Source organism: Mus caroli, chromosome 16 (genome assembly GCF_900094665.2).
Source record: "Mus caroli chromosome 16, CAROLI_EIJ_v1.1, whole genome shotgun sequence".
Taxonomy (NCBI): domain Eukaryota; kingdom Metazoa; phylum Chordata; class Mammalia; order Rodentia; family Muridae; genus Mus; species Mus caroli.
Genome location: NC_034585.1, coordinates 82,555,758 through 82,578,260, shown reverse-complemented (window position 1 = coordinate 82,578,260; position 22,503 = coordinate 82,555,758). Strand labels below are relative to the sequence as shown.

General features: G+C 38.3%; 1 protein-coding gene across 1 annotated transcript in view; it reads left to right on the top strand.

The window, feature by feature from the left end:
- The window catches only part of Grik1 (glutamate ionotropic receptor kainate type subunit 1), a 386,955-nt gene that overhangs the window by 212,315 nt on the left and 152,137 nt on the right, over window positions 1-22,503 (top strand). Inside the window, exon 2 of the mRNA XM_029470320.1 lies at window positions 19,848-20,015. Coding sequence (XP_029326180.1) covers window positions 19,848-20,015 — 168 coding nt within the window. The remainder of the gene's footprint in view (window positions 1-19,847; window positions 20,016-22,503) is intronic.

The following is a 22,503-nucleotide window of genomic DNA, read 5'->3' as shown; positions in this document are numbered from 1 at the left end:
ATATGCCAGCAAGATTTTGCTGAAGGGACCCTGTTATAGCTGTCTCGGATGAGGCTATGCCAGTGCCTGGCAAATACAGAAGTGGATGCTCACAGTCATCTATAAGATGGAACATAGGGCCCCCAATGGAGAAGCGAGAGAAAGCACCCAAGGAGCTGAAGGGGTCTGCAACCCTGTAGGTGGACAACAATATGAACTAGCCAATACCCCCAGAGCTCGTGTCTCTAGCTGCATATATAGCAGAAGATGGCCTAGTCAGCTATCACTGGGAAGAGAGGCCTCTTAGTATTGCAAACTTTATATGCCCCAGTACAGGGGAATGCCAGGGCCAAGAAGCAGGAGTGGGTGGGTAGGGGAGCAGGGCAAAGGGAGGGTATAGGGAACTTTCAGGATAGCATTTGAAATATATATAAAGAAAATATCTAATAATAAATAAACAAAAAAGAAAACTAAAAATAATATATCCAAAGTCTAATTATTCTTGTGCCCATTAAAAAAAAAAAAAAAAGAGTGCTTGCTGCTCTTGAAGGGGAAATAACTTCAGTTCCCAGCAATCACATGAAACCACACAGCTGTCTGTAACTTCAGCTTCAGAGGAACCAATATTCTTATCCAGGCTTCACAGCATCCCTCCCTATACACATCACACAAGCCCAAAAACAAATACAAACACAGAGAGAGAGAGAGAGAGACAGAGAGAGACAGAGAGAGACAGAGAGACAGAGAGACAGAGAGACAGAGAGACAGAGAGAGAGATGATGGTGATGATAGATAGATAGATAGATAGATAGATAGATAGATAGATAGATGATAGATGACAAATAGATGATAGATATAATAAATCTTTAAAACAATTTTATCTCCATAATTGTATAATATGTAGATTTGTAAAATGTTAAAATCTTACTTAACTAGATGAAATATTGAACACATGAAATATTTCTTGCTAGATCAGTCTACCATAAATTATTGTGATCTCAAAGATACCAGTAAACATTTTAAAACATATTTACAGAAACATTTACAGAAACATTCAAAGCTATGAGATTCTGCTGATGAGGTCTTTTAAGCTTAAGGGAATTTCTTTATTTTTCCAAGACACAGAGTTATTTGAAATTCATCTATTACATCTTATTAAGATTAGATAACTCTAATAACTCAATCAGCAAGGCTTACATGTCACTATCATTTATTGACAGAAATGCAAAGTATCATATATGACATCAGCTAATCTAATTAAGCAACATAGGTAAAGAAAAACCCTCCGTGACCAAATATAATTTGTCTCAGCTTTGTACGCATGGGATAATGTAAAGAAATTCACTCATATAAAATATCTCATTAGAGGGAAATTGAACTCTGAGAATCACTTAATGAAAGCTAATACATTGTTTAGGATATGAATATAATTCACATTTATTTTAATTTTCATTTCTTGAACTATGTTAAATTAATAATATAGCATCTATTTCAATCCAACTTCTGAATAACAGGCAATGGCTTAACAGTAGAAGCATTTCAATTTAAATTTTAAAACGAAATAAGGAAACTAGCTCTCATCTTCTTATGCTGAAAATTCTAGCCAACATAATAAGCAAATCAGAAATGATGGATGTCTTAAAATAGTTATGTTATGAAAAATTGCGTTGGGAAACTTAAATTATTTGAAAAGAATTCATACATGCAAAGAGGTATATTATACATACACATAAAATCGATAATAATGAAAAAGAAAATATTACAAATCAAGCTCACTTGCTAGGGAAACATATAATTGTGTGAAATATGCTGTGATTTACTTTTAAATCTATAACAAATATCTTGATATGAATATCTCGAAATCTTAGGGAAATGAAATGCCTTTTAATATTTTGACTTTTGTAAATTTTTATTTTAAATAAATTCCAGGACATAAGCAAGCAATTATTTTCAAGAAAATCATTGCAAATAAAGGGAAGAATTGGATCCAATTGTAAAGGTCATTTACCCAGCAAGTTTGTAAACCAATATTAGCACCATGCAGAGCTACATATACTTAGGCAGAATAGCAATAATACAGAAATTATACAGTAACTCAATATATGAAAAACATCCTGTACCACCCTAGTAGAGACTGCATACATGCACATTTGTATGTGCAATTCTTATAACATAAGCATGTATAATTTAATATAGCATAAATCCTTTTATTAGCTTTGCTCATGCACACACTAGAAGGAATTTCAAGTTAACAAACTAAATCATGAAATAGCCTTATCAAAACTCCCAAGAAACTGAGTGATGGTTTGATGTGTAAGCTGCTTGCTTGGCAATCTGTGTTCATATTCTCAGAATTCACATTATAAAAATCCAGACTCAATAGGTGTGTCTGTGATGTCACTGATCTCACAACAATGTGGGAGGTAGACAGGAGACTGTCCTGATGCCAGCCTGGCTTAGGATGCTGTGATCAAGAGACCCTGACACCACTGAGCAGTGGTGGCTCATGCCTTCAATCCCAGCACTTGGGAGGCTGAGGCTGGCAGATTTCTGAGTTCAAAGACATCCTGGTCTACAGAGTGAGTTCCAGGACAGTCAGGGTTACACAGAGAAACCCTGTCCAGAAAAGAGAGAGAAAGAGAGAAGGAGAGAGAGAGAGAGAGAGACCCTGACACAAGCAAGTGAAACATGAGGACTTACCTGTGAAGTCTTCTGATATTCATACTTACACTCACACAAACATGAATATTCATACACTCATCAAAGACACACAAAGATTACAAGCACCCCATAGCAGCAATCATGTCAGTGAATTTTTATCAATTCTAGAAACAAAAACGTTTTAAATTGTAACTATTCCAACATCAGGCTCCATTCTGGAAAATGCCCCTCTCAACTACTGCCTTCAAATAATCAACGTTATATTCTTGTTTAAACAACTCCTTGCAGGCTCTGTTTTGTAAGTGGGTCTTTGAGGGCTCCCAGGCTGAAGGAATAGCTGTTATCTGTGCCCTAGACAGAGGTGAGCACAGAAGAGCTCTAGAGACTCACTCACGGGTGGTTAAGTGTCTAGTCAGTATTGCAAAAGTGACTTCTGTTCACAGGTCATCAGGCAGAACTGGCCATGCAGCCCCAGTCAGCTCCGAGTTAGGTACGTCCACTGATGCACTGATAGAAAAAAAGAAACCAGGAATCCTACAAACTACCACAAACGAGTTATACTTCATTGGTAGAAAACCAGTGTCTGACATCAGTAAGTCTAGAAATCGAACTGCCTGAAATTGTATTCTGCATTACCAAGAGTTTAACATATACTGAGAAAATATTGCCAATAAAAATGTCAGTGGCCTCATGTTGCTAGGCCCTGACTCAAACAAGGTAGGAGACAAGAGCCAACACCCATAAGTACTTCAATAGCAAAACCAGTACCATCTGAAGACATAAAATAAGGCAAATGTCAGGAAAAAGCAACTTCAAACCACAGATATGAATATAAATAATAAACATGGTTTTGAAATTTAAGTCGACAATAGCTAAGAGGATACCAATTAAAGAAATAAGAAAACCTGGCATAAAATGACCTAAAAGCATCAAGATCATGAATAATGATGGGCGTCTGCTGGCATCTTTTTCATTGTGAGTGCAAGAAGATGCTTGCAAGAAAGCAATGCTTTATACAGTGTACTGTGGACACCAATTAACCAGGTTAATTATAGGGAAACAGATCCAGACATGATGTGAAAAGGACAAAGGACGGGAGTAACCAACAATTTAGGAAATGACAAAAAGTTGCATCAGTTCATTGTAAATTCAGCACACCCCAGGCCACCTCAGTGAGATCTGAGCAAGGTAAGGAAGTGAAGAATCTATCAAGGTCATGGAAATTAAGCTGTTCCTAGGTAGGGGAAGAAGACCCAGTGTTGACATGCCTCTGTCTTCTGGCTCTGGGGGTATGTGCATCAGTATAGCACTATGTATAAATTATATTTGACTACAATAACAAATCCAATATACATTGCAATAAATTATGCATCCAGAACAAGTGACTAAGGGCCAGTATGAAATCAATAGATCAATCATTATATAACTGTATATAATTTATCTGCATTTCAAAACAAGCATAGAGAACTATAAGTTTTTATTAGGTATATGCTTTGAAAATATTGCTTTTGCATTTCCTCGGTTGTCTGTGGAGTGTGCTGCTGATTTCTTCGGCTGTGCATAAATTTCAGTTTGATACAATTTTCTTTCTGTTGCTTGCAATATTGGTGTCAGGGCAGGAAATCATTGCCCAGATTAAAGTCATGGATCTCTCATCCAATGTTTTCTCCTGGATATTTTATATTCAGACTTCTTTTTAAACCTTTCACAGGCCTTGTGTATATTGTTTTGTCTGATAGAAGATTTGTTTTTTACTGTGTATAGATGTTTTGTCTACATGGATGTCTGTGCAGCATATGTATACCTGGTACCTGTGGAGACCAGAAGAGGGCATCAGGTACCCTGCAACTGGAGTTCCAGGTAGTTGTGAGCAGCCATGTGGGTGCTGGGAATTAAATTCTAGTCCTCTGGAAGAGCAGCCAGTTCTCTTAACCACAAACTCCCCTCTGCAGCCCCCTATGTCTGCTTGAATATTAAGTTATAACTTTATCCTTTTCAACGTCAGTTTTCTTGGCTCCTGTGGCTGAAACACTGCCCTTTTCCAGTTGTGACTGATGGATGCCTTTGCCAAAGGTTCATTTCCAAATCAGCTCCACTGTGCAGCATACACTTCATCTCAGTAGCACACTGTAGGAATGACCATAGCTCCCTGAGGCGGCTTGAAGTCAGAAAGCACAATGTCTCTGGCTTTGTTCATTGTGTCTGCTACTCAGGGTCTTTTGCAGTTCCACAGTATTATTCACACTGTTCTTTCCATCTCTGTATAAAATACAATGGAGATTTTGATAGGAATTAACTGAAATTTGTATATCTTATTGAGAAGAATAAACACTAGAATAACAGGAGGTTCTGTTCTTCATGAGCATGGTATATATTCCCACTTGTATTTGGTTTTGAATGCTTTCCGGAAAGTTGTGTAGCTTTCTCTGGGTTTCTACTGTCTTTAAGTTTACTCCTAAGTATTATTTTGAAACTCTGGCAAGTGTTATATTTTTCTTAGTGAAAATTTCTTCTTCTTAGTACCTAGAAATGAAATCAATTTTATATTGAATAAGAGTAAAGGAAAACTCAGTAAAATAGTGAAACGAAATTGTCCAAACATTTAACAGTGTTTGCTTCATACTATGTAATGATATATGTGTTTGCTTTTCTTTCCATCCAACCATTTATGTAACCAATATGGGCAAGTATGTTTTAAATATGAAATATTGCAAGAACAAAAATGACCATACTCTCTCCATGCTGTGGTGTCCACTCCAGGACTTGAGAGAGAAGTATCGTCTTAAGTACACAGGTATGAAGAGTAAAGGAGACTTTCAGCTTTTAAAGGAAAATGTGAATATTTCCCAATTCCGCTGTTTGCCCTATCCAACATGAACTCTAACCTTGCTGTATAGTAGATCATCCCACAGTTCTCATGAACGAGCATGTTTGTCTTCTCTCCCATCTAGAGCCTCACTAACTCACCAGAGCATTTTCTCTTAGAAGTGACTTCCATTGGGGTCACTTGCATTTCATGTCTTGGTAAACTTTCATTTCCATCACTTCCAATACTTACTTTGTTTTTCTTTTGTAGCATAGGGCATTGAACCTAAGACATTGCACATGTCAGGCAATTAGTTTAATGCTGAATACATCCCCAGCTGATTTCATTCTATCATGGTGAATCTCAGGCTGAGACTTAGAAACATACCTCAACTTAAATCTGCTAAGCTCTAAACTCTAGAGCAGTGGTTTTCAACCTTTGTAATGCTATGGCCCTTTAATTTCCTCATGTCATTGTGACACACAAGCATAAAATTATTTTGTTGCTACTTCAGAACTGTAATTTTGTTACTATTATGAATCACAATGTAAATATCTGATATGCAACCCTAAAAGAATAACAATCAACAGGTTGATAGCGGACTCTAGTGTCTAGAGTCACTTGATAAGCAATAATCAATTCAGCCTCAAACATAAACATTAGACGACAAGAACTCTAACAGATAAAGGTTTACATCCAAGTTTCTGGAACTTTCTTAGACATTACATTATTAACTCAAGGGTCCATTTTTCATGATTTTAATATTGGTGAATAAAAAATGTTGCAAGAAGGGTATTTGCTGTTGGAGCACTTAGGAATATAGAAATTAAGAGGGGCAGATAGTTGACTACTTCATCTTGACATCAAGCATTAAGGAGATACATAGTGTGAACATATAACTTAGATTAGACCAACCAAAGACAGGTCGGTTTTTCTCACGGAAAGAGACATCATCTTCTTACTTAGAATATTTATTTGTAAATGCAAAAGGAAAATTAAAATTCATGACACGGGTCTAATATGTCTTTAGAGGTAGTATCATAGTTAGAGGGTTTATACTTCTCATTAGAACCCTATCTAGCTTTTCATAAAAGTGGCATGAAAATACTACTTTAACATACTTTTTATTTTAGTCCAAATGTAAGCAGATCTCTGGATCAAACTGCTTTTAGGATGTGATTATCAAGACAACTGGGCACAGTTGCGGGGGGAAAGTGTCCTGTGATCAAGAGAATGTCAGAAGCACACTGGGTTAAGCAGAGTTGAATTGCTTTCTTATTGCATGGCTTGTGGGCAATGTGCACATTACTGTGTAATGCGAATTTCCAGCAGGGCTGATGCTAGGCAGGGCTTCCTAAACATGTTTGACCACTAAAGGCCTTTTGTGTCTCCCATGTCTATGCATTGATAAATGCTTCCCAAAGGGAGCTATGAGCCTCCATTTGCTTTGGCTTCAGACCCCAGATTTCATTTCAACAACAGCCTTCCCTTCTTAGCAAACAGAAATTGCCAGCTGAAAAAAAAAAAAAAGCAGAAACAAAGGGGCATAAAGTAGAAAACTGGGATAAAACATGTAATAAAGCTTTCTTGGAACCCTGGGCTGTGAACTTGGCATATTCTACCCATTTAATTAATAAGCAGAAAAAATGGAATCAGGGGGCCTTTCATGTGAATACATGTCATTTAAATGAGATGTTAAAAGCTAGAAATATAACTGCTCTCAAGAGATATTAAAGCAATCCTAGACTTTTATAAGAGTGAAGGTTTTTGGCAGGACTTCACTGGCACCATTCCTGGTGGCTGCCTGGAAGCTGCAGTTGACTCGGACACCAGCCATCCCTGCATGAAATGAAGGTGCTGGCAGCCTGATGAGAAGTGTGCTCCCAGGGAGAGCAGAGCTTTGAGAGTGCTTGGGAACCAGGGGAGGTAATGGTTGGGAGAGAAGAAGCAATCAGTGCCACAGACACAGTAATGGGAAAAGTCAGTAGGTCTCGCCACATATATCAACCGCCTCCCTCACCTCCCAGGCCTCAGTGTTGCCAGGAAAGAGTGTTTCATGTGCCTCCATGCTTAGACACAAGACTGAACATCTCATCAACCAGACAGCCCTTTACGGGGACTGCTGGGCTGTGTTGTGTCAAGGCATAGAGTCCCAGCAAGTTCCCATTAGTACTCTCAAGGAAATACTCCTACACTCAAGCAATGGATGGGCTCTGGGCTTAAGAAGGTTTTTGATTGACATTTTATTTATATATACATTTAATATATACAAAATATATATTTATAAAGTATGCTATGACTCCGATTTATATGCATATGAAGAAGTTATGACTTTAAGTAATGATCGTATCACTCTTGACAAGTACAAGGAAAATTCTTTTTTTCCTAACTACTCTGAGATATGTATCTGCTGATCAGTGTATCCAGCTAGATGTACTACAGAATACCAGAAGCCTTTCTTCTATCTAACTACAGTATTGTGTTCCTGACCAACCCCTCTTCATCTCTCAATCTAAGTCTTCTAAGGTTTTGGGAAACACCATTCTAGTATTAGCCTCTACGATCAACATTTCAATGTTCCACTAATGATGAAGATCACACGGCACTGATCTTTGTCAGCTGGACTTACAACAGTTAAGAAGACATCCTCCAGGCCAGGATCTTTTGTCACAAATTACGTGGCTTGGTGTCTTTTTAGTGACTCTTTAAAAGGTGCTCATCTGGGAGAGTTTGGCATATGTCCCGTAGTGTTCATGTGTAGATTACAGGACAAGTTGTTTGAGTTGGTTCTGTTCTTCAACCTTATGGCTCCAGGTGATCAAACTCAGATCATCAAGTTTGGTGGCAACTACTTTTTACACTCTAAGCCATCTCCCTAAGCCAGGTTTCATTATATGTATATTCAGTATATCATATTATATAAGGTATCTGGATATTAGTTTGTCTTCATTCCATATATTCTATATCCTGCTGTAAATGATGCTGAAGCAATTGCAAGAGTGCAGGTGACTTTTGAACATGATTTCATTTTCCAGTAGTCAGATATCCAAAACCTGTGGTGGTTTAGGTTTTTCTTTCAGAGGCCTCTAGACTATTTTTCAAAATGGCTATACTAAACAAATTCCCCCATATAACCAAATTCATCCCTGGATGAAAGGATTCTTTGTAGAAGGGGACAAGGCTTGTACCTGGGCTTTGTTAGCTGAGTAATTGATGACTGCACATGGCTTCCCTTTCTGAAGCCTATCACTTAGGACTGGCATCTTTCTGAGAGCAAGAACCAAAGTATCCTTCACTGTATGTCATCCCCTAATGCTAGCATCGCCCTACACATTAACAGTTAATCAATAATGCTTTATAAACAAATTAAATATTGAAAGATACTATAAGAATATTTTGATTTTGAATGGCTATCTTTGCTTTTAATGTGTAGTACATTTATTAAGAACAATTACCTATAACATCTACAGAAAAATTCAGATTTTCCCCTCCCTCTGACTAGCTACCTTCTGAAGTGTGTCAGTTATTCCTTATAGACATGTGTCCTTCCATTTTTAGGGCATGCATATTGAATGTATGCAGATCTCTTTGAAGCATCAAAGAGAGAATTTAAATCTGGCTATTACCCCAGTTATGGAATAAAATGGATTCTCCCTTTCCAAGGACAATGATATATGAGGGTACTTGTAGAAGGTTGGGTCACAGCCAGACCACTGAGGCTCCACTTGTCTTTAGCCTATAACTCTCTCCTTACGCTAGACTTTCTGAAAGATTTAAAGCTCTCCTTATCCATTTCTCTTCCATTAAGTGATAGAACACCTGATTCCCACCCATATTTATCTACATAAGATCATTAAGGCTGTGTTAATGCCCAAAGTAAGACAGGAAGAGAGATGCTGGATGCGAAAGGGATTCTTAGAAATTAAACATGTAACCTTGAAATTAAAGGTGCAGTAAATATGAGCCTCGAGTAAATTGCTTATGATGCAATAAAGGAGAAATATGGATGTGGCAATAAAGGGAGGCAATATAATATTGTGTATTTAAGGAGCAGCTATCAGCAAAGGAATAGATCAAATTGCCATCTTGTTTTTTGTTGACAGCGTCTGGGATGGTTGTTCGTCTACATGAATGCAAAACAGGAGCCAGCACTGGAACTTCCCATTTCTAGATTGTCATTTAATAGATTGCCCTTGTTTCCTGAATGACCTCACAGTTTGTCACAGTGGACATACATCAGTTAATTAGGGGTGTGTACAGTTTATTAGCATGCACATATAGCAACAACCTGATCTGAACCTGCACTCTTCAAATGAAGTAAAAAAATAAAATAAATAAAAATTCCAATAAATCCTGTAATATAGTTAAGTGGAGTATTTGTAAGATTGCATCAGAGAGGTTAAAAAAAAGCTATTGAATGGGCTGAATAAAGTGACACTTTAGAAAGAAGAAATGGCATTATTAAAATCAGCTAATAGTGGCAAATATCAGGAAAGCACAATTGGCAGCTATCAAATACAGTGGACCATGAAGAAGTTCTAGTTTTCAAAGCATAGTGATGTGACTATATAGTTAGTAAGTTATTATACATGTTCACTATATGTTTATATTTCCTACAACAGAGGACTTTGGAATGTTTTCACCAAAGGGAAATAATAAATAGGTGGGAGGTAGGAAACATTCTCCTTACACGAATCAAATCAGGACCTATTGTACAAATGGATGCATACATATATAGATTTATCAAAATGGACTGTGTGACAAACTTTAGTTATTTTGAATCCATTCAAAGTGAAAAGAATTAAAAATAAGTCTATCTGTATATTGCATCAGAAACCTGCAGCTTCTATAGTAAATTATTTCAGGGCTACGGAAATGGATCGCCCAATAAAATGCTTGTTAAAAACACAAGGGTCTGTTTTTAGATCAGCAGGGCTCATGTAAAATGTCAGATGTGGCAGAATACATCTGTAGTCCCAGTACTAAGGAGGCAGATAAGTAGATCCCTGGAGCACAGGGGCTAACCAACCTAGCTGAACTGGTGAGCTAAGGCTCTATAAGGGATCAAAAACAAATACAACAAAAGCCAAAGTAAAATGATTGATGAAGGCACTGATGTTAACCCCTGACCTCCACACTCACACACACAGATGTGCATGCTTAAATACATACAAAGCACACATACACACACGCACACACACACACACACACTCACTCGCACACACATTCACCATTAAACTTGGTTACATAAAGTAAAAGTAATGGATTCTCTAACAATACAAAAAGCCAGAAATCCAAATTCAGAGAACTGACAGTGTCCTGCCCCTCCTCACATTATCCAAGTGATTCAGCTCGTGCATATTCCCTCTTTTATTGTCTCTGAGAACTCCTTGGATTGTCTGTCGACACTTGCTGTCAAGTGATTTTTCTCCAGGACTATTGCGTTATACACAACGCCCACTGTAATGACACCCTCACTTCCACATTCAGAAACAACTTCTAGAACATCTGCATGAACATAGTAAGCTCCCGAGCTGACATTTTCTCTTAAGCACATAAGAGGCGGCACAGAGTAATCAATCACACTCCCAAGCCAAGCTCCCGGTTCTGCACTTCAGCAATATCAATGACTACTTAAATCTCCAAACACAATGTCATCCTTCATTCTCGTCTCTTAGGCTTTGTCAGAGAACCCTACCAGCCCTACCTTCTATTCAAGGAGATTTTTTTTTCACACCATCAATAACAACAATCTGAACTTAATCACCATCATCTCTCAGCTAAATTACTGAAGTGCCACTTGTAGAACAGGGACAAGAACAGATCTTCCTGTGTTTGCCTCTTGCCCATCTCCTCATTAACACAAAACCTATACTGATTTCTCTTGCAATATGAAACATCACTTAACCACTCTGCTCAAAGCCTACTGGCAGCTTTTCATGCCTCTTAGAATAAAGCCACAATCTTATCACCGTTTACTAAGCTCTCTGTAATCCACTCCAATCTAGCTCTATCACTTGGTTAAGCTCTTTTGCCAAAGTCTGACTCACCCAATTTCAGCCACTGAAGTCCTTTAAAAAAATGACCCAAAATAGCTCCTGTCTCTTATCACTTTGCTCCCTCTGAATAGAACACTCTTCTCTCAACACCTTCTGTCCATTGCCTCCGTTCTTTCAGATTCTTACTCAGGTAACTGTAGGGTGAAGACATGCCTGGCCTCTTCGTAGGCATCCCACTGCCCCCATCACACTTCTGAATAGCTTCTAGAAGAAAAGCTCCTAAAGTCACATACTCACAATCTCTTTCTCCATCCTTCTGGCCCTGCCCCTTCCTTTTTCTTCAGAATCTCACTATATAAGCCTGTGCTGGCTGAAACTCTCTATGTCAACCAGGCTGCTCTTACACTCACAGAGAACAGTCTCCTTCTGCCTTCCAAGTATGGGGATGCCATGAGTGCACTTTCATGCTTGGTTGTTACAATTCATCTCTTTTGTACACGGTATATTCCCTGTGCCTCATACAGCACTGGTTTTGACCACACAAAATATTTTATAAATAAATGACCAGAAGAAATACTGACTTGTTGGATGAATTATTAAATTTTGTGAAAGATTCATAGGTCATAAAATATAAAAACAGCTGAAACATATATATATATATGTATATATATATATATGTGTGTGTATATGCATGTATATATTCATATAATGCACAATGCAAATCTACTGGATTTCTAAAATAGCTATTGGAATATATATTTATTATAAGTCAAGCCTAGTCAAAAAATAATCTTCTTATGGGAATAGGACTCTGTTCCCATATGACTCTCATTTTTTTTTTTTGTCATTAAATGAAGGAAAAATTCTCTGGTTCGGTTTCTTGGTGGTTTTCAAGGAATAAAGTGAGCCACTGTTACAATTCCTACCCATAATACAGTGAAGCCCCATCTGAAGGGAGCCAGGGTGGTGATGGTTGGCAAGAAGAATATCATGTTTTCTAAGGTCCATGACCTGGCCCAGATCAGGTCCTCTGTATCTACATTATAGTTTTCGTACTCCATAGAAACTGTAACTGAAAGGCAGGTTACAAAGATTGGACATCCTTGAAAGCCAAAAGAGAAAGTAAAGAAATCAGTGGGCTATTGCAGGAGGCTGGGAATCTTCATAAAGTGTTCAGTCCTCTCTTATGGTTCTCTAAGAATGGGATATGAACTAGGAAAAGCTTGAAAAGTATCTGCTAGAGTTCAAATGTTGTATATGCTTTAAAACATCAGTGTGCTAAAGGTCTGGTTTCCAGAGTGGCACTGTCCAGGGTACTGAAGACCTTGATGAGGTTGAACCTTATGGGAAATCCTTAGGTCACTGAAGTAATTTCCTCAAAGGGGACACTCTTCCCCCACTTTGCTTTCTGGTCACAAATCATGCAGTGTGTGCTCCAAGCAATCTTACCATGATTTATTTTCTCATCATATCCCAAATTCAAGGAGCCAATAAATCAGGGGCAAGAATCTCCCAACTGCCGAGCCAAAATATACCTTTTCATTTTATAAATAAAGTACCTCAGGTATGTTGTTATAGTGAAAGAAAGCATATGCATGCACCGTGGCTGTTGCGTATGTTCAGAAGGTTCATGAAATAAAGCATTTGTTCTCAGCCTTCTCTGAGTGCTAAGTGCCACACGTTGCTTACAGTGGCCACGTTATTAATCAAATAGTACTGAGATTTGTCATGGTGGACAAGTCTCTTCTAGATCCGCATGAAATTACTTGGTGCAAATGAAAAACTTTCTGTTGAACACCCCTCCCCACATCCCTCATCACTCCTTGTAGACAACTTCGTCCATGTGCAGGATATTGCTATATGAGTGCTTTCCATGAGTGATTGCCACGTCATAGTGAAGCAACAGCAGCAGCAGTGCACGGTGAGCGTACACTTCCGCCTCCTAAACTGATGGACGATAGCTTTCTCTTTGCTTGTCATACATTACAGTTCCAAGAAAAAAGTGGTATTTAGATAAAGGTGATTGACACTACACCACTAAATGTGTTTTCATTTTAAAGCCCTTAGGGTAAAAAAGACAAGATGAACAAACTCGCTTCTTAAGGCTACAAAAGCAAACAAACAAGCACACAGTATAAGTAGACTAGATGGTTAAGATAATAGAAATAGAACTGTATTTTCATCCTGTCTGCAAGGCTGGAGGTACAGGATGAAGGAATGGCAGGCTTGTCTTCTCCTTGCCTGCAGATCACCGCTTCAGTTGTTTGTCCTCATGTAAACTAGCTTTTGCATGATTGTATGCAGGGATATACTGTGTGTGAATTCCAGTTTCTTATTGTTTTAAGGATTTATTTATTTATTTATTTATTTATTTATTTATTTATTTATATTTTGTGTGTGTATAGGAATTTTGCCTGCATGCATATTGATCCATGCACCCTGAGTACATAGTACCTGTAGAGGTGAGAAAAAAGTGTCATATCCTCAGAACTGGAGTTACACATGGTTGTTAGCTGCAGTGTGGGTTTTGAGACTGAGACCCAGGTGCTCTGAAAGAGCAAGACGTGCTCTCTACTGCTGAGCCATTTTTCCAACCCCATCATTTTCTTCTCTTATAATAACAGACTGGATCAGGCACACCCATGCTGCCTTGTTCTAAACCAAGTTACCTTGAAAAATGCAGTCAGTTTTTAGGTATTGGGCACTGGAGTTAGGGCTTTAGTATATGTGCTTAGGGTGGAAACACTTCAGGCCATAAAAATGACATACACACAAGAAAAGGGTATTTTTAGTTCAAATTATCTCAAAGCCATGGACATAGTCCTTATTTGTTTTATATTCTATATTTAGTGGCTGTGTGTGATAGCAGAGCAGGAGTATAGTATGTGTGTATGTTTGTATGTAAATATATATATATATGTATATATTTTAAGCACACACACATACATATACATATATGTATATGTGTGTGAGTATATATATATATATATACATATATATATATATATATATATATATATGATGTTTAGTATAAGCTTTATTTGTGCCAATCTCTATTCTTCCATGTAAAGTATAATGGGAGAAAAGCAATACAAGAAACCCAGAAACCTTCAAATATAAGTCTAAATATAAATTACACAATATTTCCCAAATTCATACCCATTTTGGTATTGATAACAAATACCAAACTATAAGGAGTACTAAACACTGATATCACTTCAAATAACAGAAATATCTGTACAGAAAGCTAGAGCATGATTCTTCAAAGCCCAACTTCTAGTTTTAGAAAATACTGGTTTATATTTTAAGTGGATAACATATGCCAAATGCACAGATGTGTGGATGCCCCTGCGTGTGAGTATGCAAGCCAGAGGGTGACACTGGGTATCATACTCCCTCTGCCATCCCCCACTTTATTATTTAAGACAGAGTCTCTAATTGAACCTGGAGATTTCCAATTAGCTAGACCAGTTGGCCAGTGAGCTCCTAGGATCTCTTTGTAGATGACATGCCCGCCACCACGCCCATCGTTTTTATGTCAGGACTGAGAACATGGCTCACTCCGTGCATAAACTGTCTTGCCATCCTACCATGAAGACCTGAATATGAAACACTGCCTATCTAAGCTTCTAACCCTTTGTTGGGTTAGTTCTGCCAAGAATCTTGAGCTGTGACACTGAGCTGCAAGCAGTTTAGGGAAAGGGAGAAGGAGTGGGGGCTGTGCATTACTGAAACCGTTTGGCCTTGCTCGCCTTCCTGATGGTGATGGGGCAGAGGGCTTGATTCCAAATGTATCTAGACTGGTGTGTGATCTGCAATTCCCAGCCTGACCCACATCACAGTAACAACACAAAGTGCTTCACCAACACTTTTCATGCTTTGCTTCTTCATAAGATATAAATGATGAATGCAAGCATGGCCACCCACACCTCTGAGGTTCTACCTTGGCGGGCTTCATCTGCCATGCTCAACAGTTACAGCCCAAAAGGGAGCTTGTTCATCTGGACTTCTCACAGTCTTCCCTCTTTATACACTGCTGATATTACCTGAGCAATTTAGATAGATACATAGATAGATAGATAGATAGATAGATAGATAGATAGATAGATAGATAGATAGACAGACAGATAGACAGATAGAAAGTAAGCAGATAGATGATAAATAGAGAGAGAGGTAGATAGTTTATATAGATTAAAGATAGATTGATAGTTGATAGATGATTATAGATGGATAGATGATTGATTGATTAATTGATTCATAGATATGATAGATAGATGATAGGTAGATAGATGATTATAGATGAATAGATGATTGATTGATTGATTGATTGATTTATAGATATGATAGATAGATGATAGATAGATAGATAGATAGATAGATAGATAGATAGATAGATAGATAGATAGTCAGGTGATAGATGGATAGATACATAAGCAGGTAAATAAATGGATAGATAGACTGGCATATGATAAATAGATAGATAGGTAGATGATAGATAGATAGATAGATAGATAGATAGATAGATAGATAGATAGATGATAGATAGATANGATAGATAGATAGATAGATAGATAGATAGATAGATAGATAGATAGATAGATGGAAGAGTGTCTTTTCCATACTCATTAGGCCTTAAAGAAGCATCTTAACTTCATCTTTTCTACTTTTTTTCCACAATTGGCCACCTTAGGACTAGAAGTTATGGCCCATTCAGCTCAAATGAGAGAGATCAAAATTTGTAGAAGTGCCTTGACCTCAGTAGGAAGAGAGACACCAAGAGAGAATGGGCTGCAAGAATAGAGGGGGAACAGAGCAACAACTGAGGGGGGAATCTTCCTTCTGACAAGTGGGACTCAGCCCTCCAGATGGCTGAGGCCAGAAGTTAGCCCCACAAAGACACTCCCAGAAGGATTTAAATATCTCATTGAAAAAGGCCTACCCACAAATCTCAAAAAGTAAGAGAGAGATAAAAACAGAGAAGAAAAGACAGGAAGAAGGAGGATGGAAATGTAAGAAAAGAGGAAGAAAGAGAGAGAAGAGAGAGAACAGTACGACAAAGAATGGAAGGGGAGGAACAGAGGGAAGGAAGGGGGATGAAGAGAGGGAGAAAAGAATGAATCATGCAGGTGTCCCCAGGCACTGTTCCTCTGCCTTTAGGATTAAGCATTCCACATCTTAAATCGGAAGCTGTGGAAAGGAAGAGGCTCACCCACCGTCTGAGGCACCAGCCATGCTTCTATTCACAACAACATTGTCCTGTCTGAGCAGATACTGTTTTTTCAGTGTTTCCCCAGCAGTCTGCTCACTGCTTCTTACCGTATATCTGGGATACCTGTCAGATGCTCTCCTTAGAAGAAAAGCTGAGTGTGGTGAAGTGCTGAGCTAGTGACATGGTGCATAATTTTCACTTGGCAAATGAAAGATAGACATTTTCCCCAAAGTACTGAAATGGAGTTCAGCTGCAGACTAAATACATAAAAAATAAGCTAATACTTTCCTTAAATCCAAGAACATTCATTTTTGTGCCAAATTAACTGTAGACTAGAGGAATCATTTTGAACTGAGCAGGAAGTTCCAAAATGGGTAGCAACTGGTTTGTATCACCATCACCAATATTCAATAATACCAACCCTTTTCTGGGGAAAAAATGTGTTTTCAGAATAGTGGGCTAAGTTTTCACATCTCCTCTATAAACCAGGGGGAGCAATAGAGAATTATCATCCACATTCAGACATGACAAAAGTATAGATAGCTTGGTGACATGAAAATAGAAGCGCACACATGTGTACTGGATGACCAGACACACGAATTTGTCACACATGAGGCTAATGACTGAATTATTTGGGAACAATATGTGCTATCTCTGTTTCCTTTTCATTTACTAAATCAGGAAAAATATGTACTCCTTTGCGTGTTAGTTACAGTTTTGAGGAAAACTACACAGAAAGGGCTGTGTTAGGGTGATTTTCTTCCCACAACTTAAAAATATCAAAGACGTGTTAGTGTTAGGTAAAGCAAGGCTCCACATTTCAGAACTTCTGTTCTTCATCCAGGAGCACATCCCCTGTCACAGCATATCCGACACACCCTGATGATGCTCTCCTTGAAGTCTGGGGTTGACTTTGTCCCTAAGTAGTTCCAGTTCGAGCATCTTAAAGTGCCTTGGTCTGTATAGAGGCAGATTCTGAGGGCCGTGGACTCTGTCACAGAGTCCTTGCTGGGGCTGGGGAAAGAGACTTGTGGACAAGCAATTGCTAATGACTGCTACGGACACTCTAGTATCAAGCGTCCTCTGCGTGGGTCACCTTGACCACAGCAATAAGCTCATTTTACGTCAATCTGCCTGAGATCACTCAGCACTTCTCCTGTGACCTCCTCACCTGTCAGGACACTGACAACTCACAGCGCCCAAAGAAAGTGGAAGTCACTCCCTAATTGCCCATTTGTGATTGACACAAGGAAAACACGGACATTTTCTCGAGATACTACTTTTGGAACAAATATCTCCCCTGGGTCTTTAGGTGAAGGTTAACATGACATCATTGTTTATTCTTAACTATGGTTTTATAGAGAACTGTAGTAGTAACCTACACATGAGTGGTTCAAGCTATTGATCTATAAATGCCAGAAATTACCTGAAGAAGCCAAGTTAGGTTACGATAGGTCTTCTTATTTCTCATAATTAAGAAAGTCAATTCAACAGAAAACTATATATGTGCTTTTAAAAAAAAATCTAATCTTTCAAAGTAGGGCCTGTATAATTACATTTAGTTAAGATATGAACATTGAAGTTCTCTATCTGAGGAAGAACAAACAGAAATCATACACATGATGACTATGTGTGATTTTATTGCAGTGTGTGTGTATGTGTGTGTGTACATATGTGCTTGTATGTTTGCTTGAATCAAAAGAGAATTTATAGTACTCACAAGTTTGGAAATACCTAGTTCTGACCCTTAGCAAGGAACAAAGAGAGTAGATAAACTGCAGCCCACTAGCATCCAGCATGCCACAGGCATGAGTTACGGCCTATTTTCAGAGGAAGCAGAGTCAGGTAAATCAAGAACTGAGCTGAATAGAGGTCAGTTTACAGGGCTTCGATGGAACAGTCTGTGTCTATGGAGATAATCTCAGGACTACACGTGAAGAATATTAAGAACATACAACGAACCATATCTGCATCATCTCTATCCAGCACCAATATTTCTCAAAAAGACTGAGCTGGAGTCTCTGATGACAGCCACAGCCGAATAATATTATTATCTGTAGTGAGATAGGTACTCGTGTTTAAGATAACAGAACCTAGGACATGAAAGAACGCATTTCCCCAGAGTTAGAACCCATGTTTGCTTTGGGGTATATTTAAATGATTTTTCAAACAGAGAAAATTTCCTTTAAATCTGACAGTATGCTTTGGAACATATTAGGATGTGTAGAATGTGACCCCAGCATTCTGAGCTCTAAAACCTAGAAAAGATGTTTTCATTCTGGAGAAAAAAAAATCTCAGAATGGGATTCTGATCTATCCCCAGTCCATCCCTGTCCATCCCTACTACAGTTAGGTCCAGAAGGTCTACTTTTTAAAGCAAACTTATCTTTAGTCATACATATGTGTGTGAGTGAGATGGATGCATCAATATATGGTGGTAAGGAAGTGCACATGAGTGTGAACAGTGTTATGCACATAGTGTGTGGGGGTATACATGAGAGTAGGGGTGAGGGTACACATGAGGTGGAGGTAGGGATGCACATGAGGGTGGGGTGGGTGTTCATGAGTGTGGAGGACATGCTCATGAGTGGGTGGGTGGGGGTGCACATGAATGTGGGGTTCGGGATGCTCATGAGTGCAGGCTCCCAGCAAATCATGTGTTCCGGATACTGGCTTTCAAGCGGTTATGAGCAGACTAGTGTGGGTTCTGGCAACTAAGCTTGGGTCCTCTCAAAGAGCCATACGCCTGTCCTTAACTGCTGAGTTATTACCCAGCTCCTAAAAGCTCTGTTTTCAATAGAAAAGTTGTAATTCCAAGGCAGGAGTGCCTACCAGAATAGAGTTTAAGTTATGTCTAGATCAAACACACCACAACTCTTGTAAAAGTTGGAGAAAAATGTTTTCTACTGCATTATCAGCTATGCCTCTGTGGTATGCAATATTTGGAATCTATTTATACCATCTAAGAGGCATTATGCATTCAGTATGGGATCTAAAACATCATGCATACATATGCAGAAAGAACTATGTATTTGCATGCACCACATCTTCATTCAGCCTGGCTTCTGTATCTACCTTGGTCATGCCGGTATTTATGGTTTGGGTATTTTTGTTTGCAGTTTACAGTCTTCTTTTAAAACAGTGCCATGGCATTCTGTCTAACATTTCTCATGCATCTCTTTTACTTCTGCAGGAGGGATTTTTGAAACTGTGGAAAATGAACCTGTTAATGTTGAAGAATTAGCTTTCAAGTTTGCAGTCACCAGTATTAACCGAAACCGAACCTTGATGCCCAATACCACATTAACCTATGACATCCAGAGAATTAATCTTTTTGATAGTTTTGAAGCCTCCCGAAGAGGTAACTGTTTTCCTACCTTTACCAAGCTTCTTTGGGTGATAAGTCTGCTGCATGGGTCACCTTTTCTCTTTCTCACCCTTTTTCAAAGTGGGTATCTTAGTGCAAATGGGTGGTAGGAATTCCTGGTCCCCAACATCACTGATCAATGCAATCTGAACTCATCTGATGGACACTGCCTAACCATGTTTTCTGGGACTTTCTGCTTAGCTTACCCTTCAGTGCCCTCTATTCTATGATTAACTGGTTCAGCTGTGAATAGAAAATGTCAGTTTTGATCTGTTTTTCCTTCCTGAAGCTGAGATACCACCAAGAAATTGTACAGTGTAGTCAAATAAAATGTTTTGGAAGGTCACATCCACCAAGCATGGGAAAGTAACCAGGATATATATAAGTCCAACCCAGGATCACAAAAGGCTTCAACAAACTGTTGGGCTTATCTAAAATCTACCCATTTTCTTGTTGCTGCTGTTTTTGCACTTTTCTGCAAAAATCATAAAATTATGAAGATCAAATCTGTGAGAACAAATCGCAATTTGATTTTCTTTCTTCTCCTGAACAGAAGACAAGTACTCAAAGAGGAATCTAGTTTATATGTAGTCTGCAGGCTTTATCATGTGGAGTGGTTCTTATGGAAGGGCAGCGATGCTTTAGCTATCCCCTCGGGAACCTCTGGAACAGTTTTCTAATGATTCCATGTACCTGAAGCATGGCTTCTAACAGAGGGATTGCATACACACATCGTAAAGATTTTGCGAAAGCCAAGGCTGCTGCTCATCTTGTATTTGTCAAGAATTATTTTCCAAGCTGGGCAGTGGTGGCGCACACCTTTAATCCTGGCACTTGGGAAGCAGAGGCAGGTGGATTTCTGAGTTTCGAGGCCAGCCTGGTCTACAGAGTAAGTTGCAGGACTACACAGAGGAACCCTGTCTCGAAAAACCAAAAAATAAATAAATAAATAAATAAAATAAACAAAACAAACAAAAAAGAATTCTTTTCCTTCCAGAATACCCTTTGCCTTTGCAAAACACAAAAATCATACATGACCAACTCCATGTTTCTGGTGATTTCCAAGTACCTTCATGGTAAAGGTTAACAGAGATGATCTAGTTAGATCAAAGAAGATATGTTTGCCTGATACACTTGCCTGCAGGCATTAAAGTGTTATTTATATACAAAATTAAAAAAAAATTCCTTTATCAAGTAAAGATTAATATAATAATAATGCTTCCACATATAATCTTAGTGTAATAACCCCGTTTTTCATAAGATAGAAGAAGGTTGGACATGATGGTATATGCCTAAATTCCCAGCACTAAAGAGATGGAGATGAATGTGAAGCCAGCCTGCGCCACATAGCATGGATCCAAAAAAAAATGGAGTTAGAGATTTCTTATAGGTCAGAGTTGCCTATGAACACATAATAAAAAATAGTTTTATTTGCCTAACATCTTAAAGATTATTAGGCTTCATTATATATGTACTGCCTTAATTAGATCTGTGTCACTCTCTCTCTCTGGCTCTATCTCTCTCTTATACTGTTGAATAATAACATAGAAAGCTAAGTCAATGACATTTAACAGGGATATATTTGAACCGACACCCCTCCACACACACATAATGAAGGCTTTCGTGTGGTCTGAAGACCCAACTATACTTGTAAATTAAACACTCCAACAAACAGAATGCTAAAGGATTGATTTTCTGTCAAGAAATGTTAGCATCCTAGAGTCATGACACATTAAGAGGAATCTCAATTCTCTCATGTGAGATAAGCCAACAATTTGTATCCTTTTGTGCTCACATTTCACTGGCTAATGAACACACATGCAGAAGTAAGCTTGGGAGGACACTGACAACTCACACCTTCAGCATATTGCAGAAAGCTCTGCATCTCTATAGCTTAGTGCAGACAATCAGCACCAAGTGACAGAGGGTAAGAAGTCATCCTTCAAAATAACTGTCAACATCAGCTGCCCCTTAGATGGCCACAACATGGCTATTTAAATTCTACTCTTCCAAGAAATTTACAGAAACATATGGTGTTCCTTTTTTATATAAAATGGCATAATTATAAAATCCCTAACATAAATTCATTTATATAAACCTATTTATTTAATTTAGGTATTCAATTATTACCACTGACCAACCCTCAATTTCATTTCTAATAATTACAATTTAAATTTGAAGTATGCACATAAACCTACATTTAACACCTACTTGCATATGATTAATAGATAATGTTCTTCATGGAAGTAGAGTATAGACTACTCTTTCTGGGTGGGAATTTGGCTAATATGTATCAAATAATTTTAAAATATCAAGACATTTTTTGGTAGTAGATGGTGAACTCTAGCACCTAGAAACTACATCAAAGCATGTTAAATCTTTTTTTTTTTTTTTTTTTTTTTTTTAGACAGGGTTTCTCTGTGTAGCCCTGGCTGTCCTGGAACTCACTTTGTAGACCAGGCTGGCCTCAAACTCAGAAATC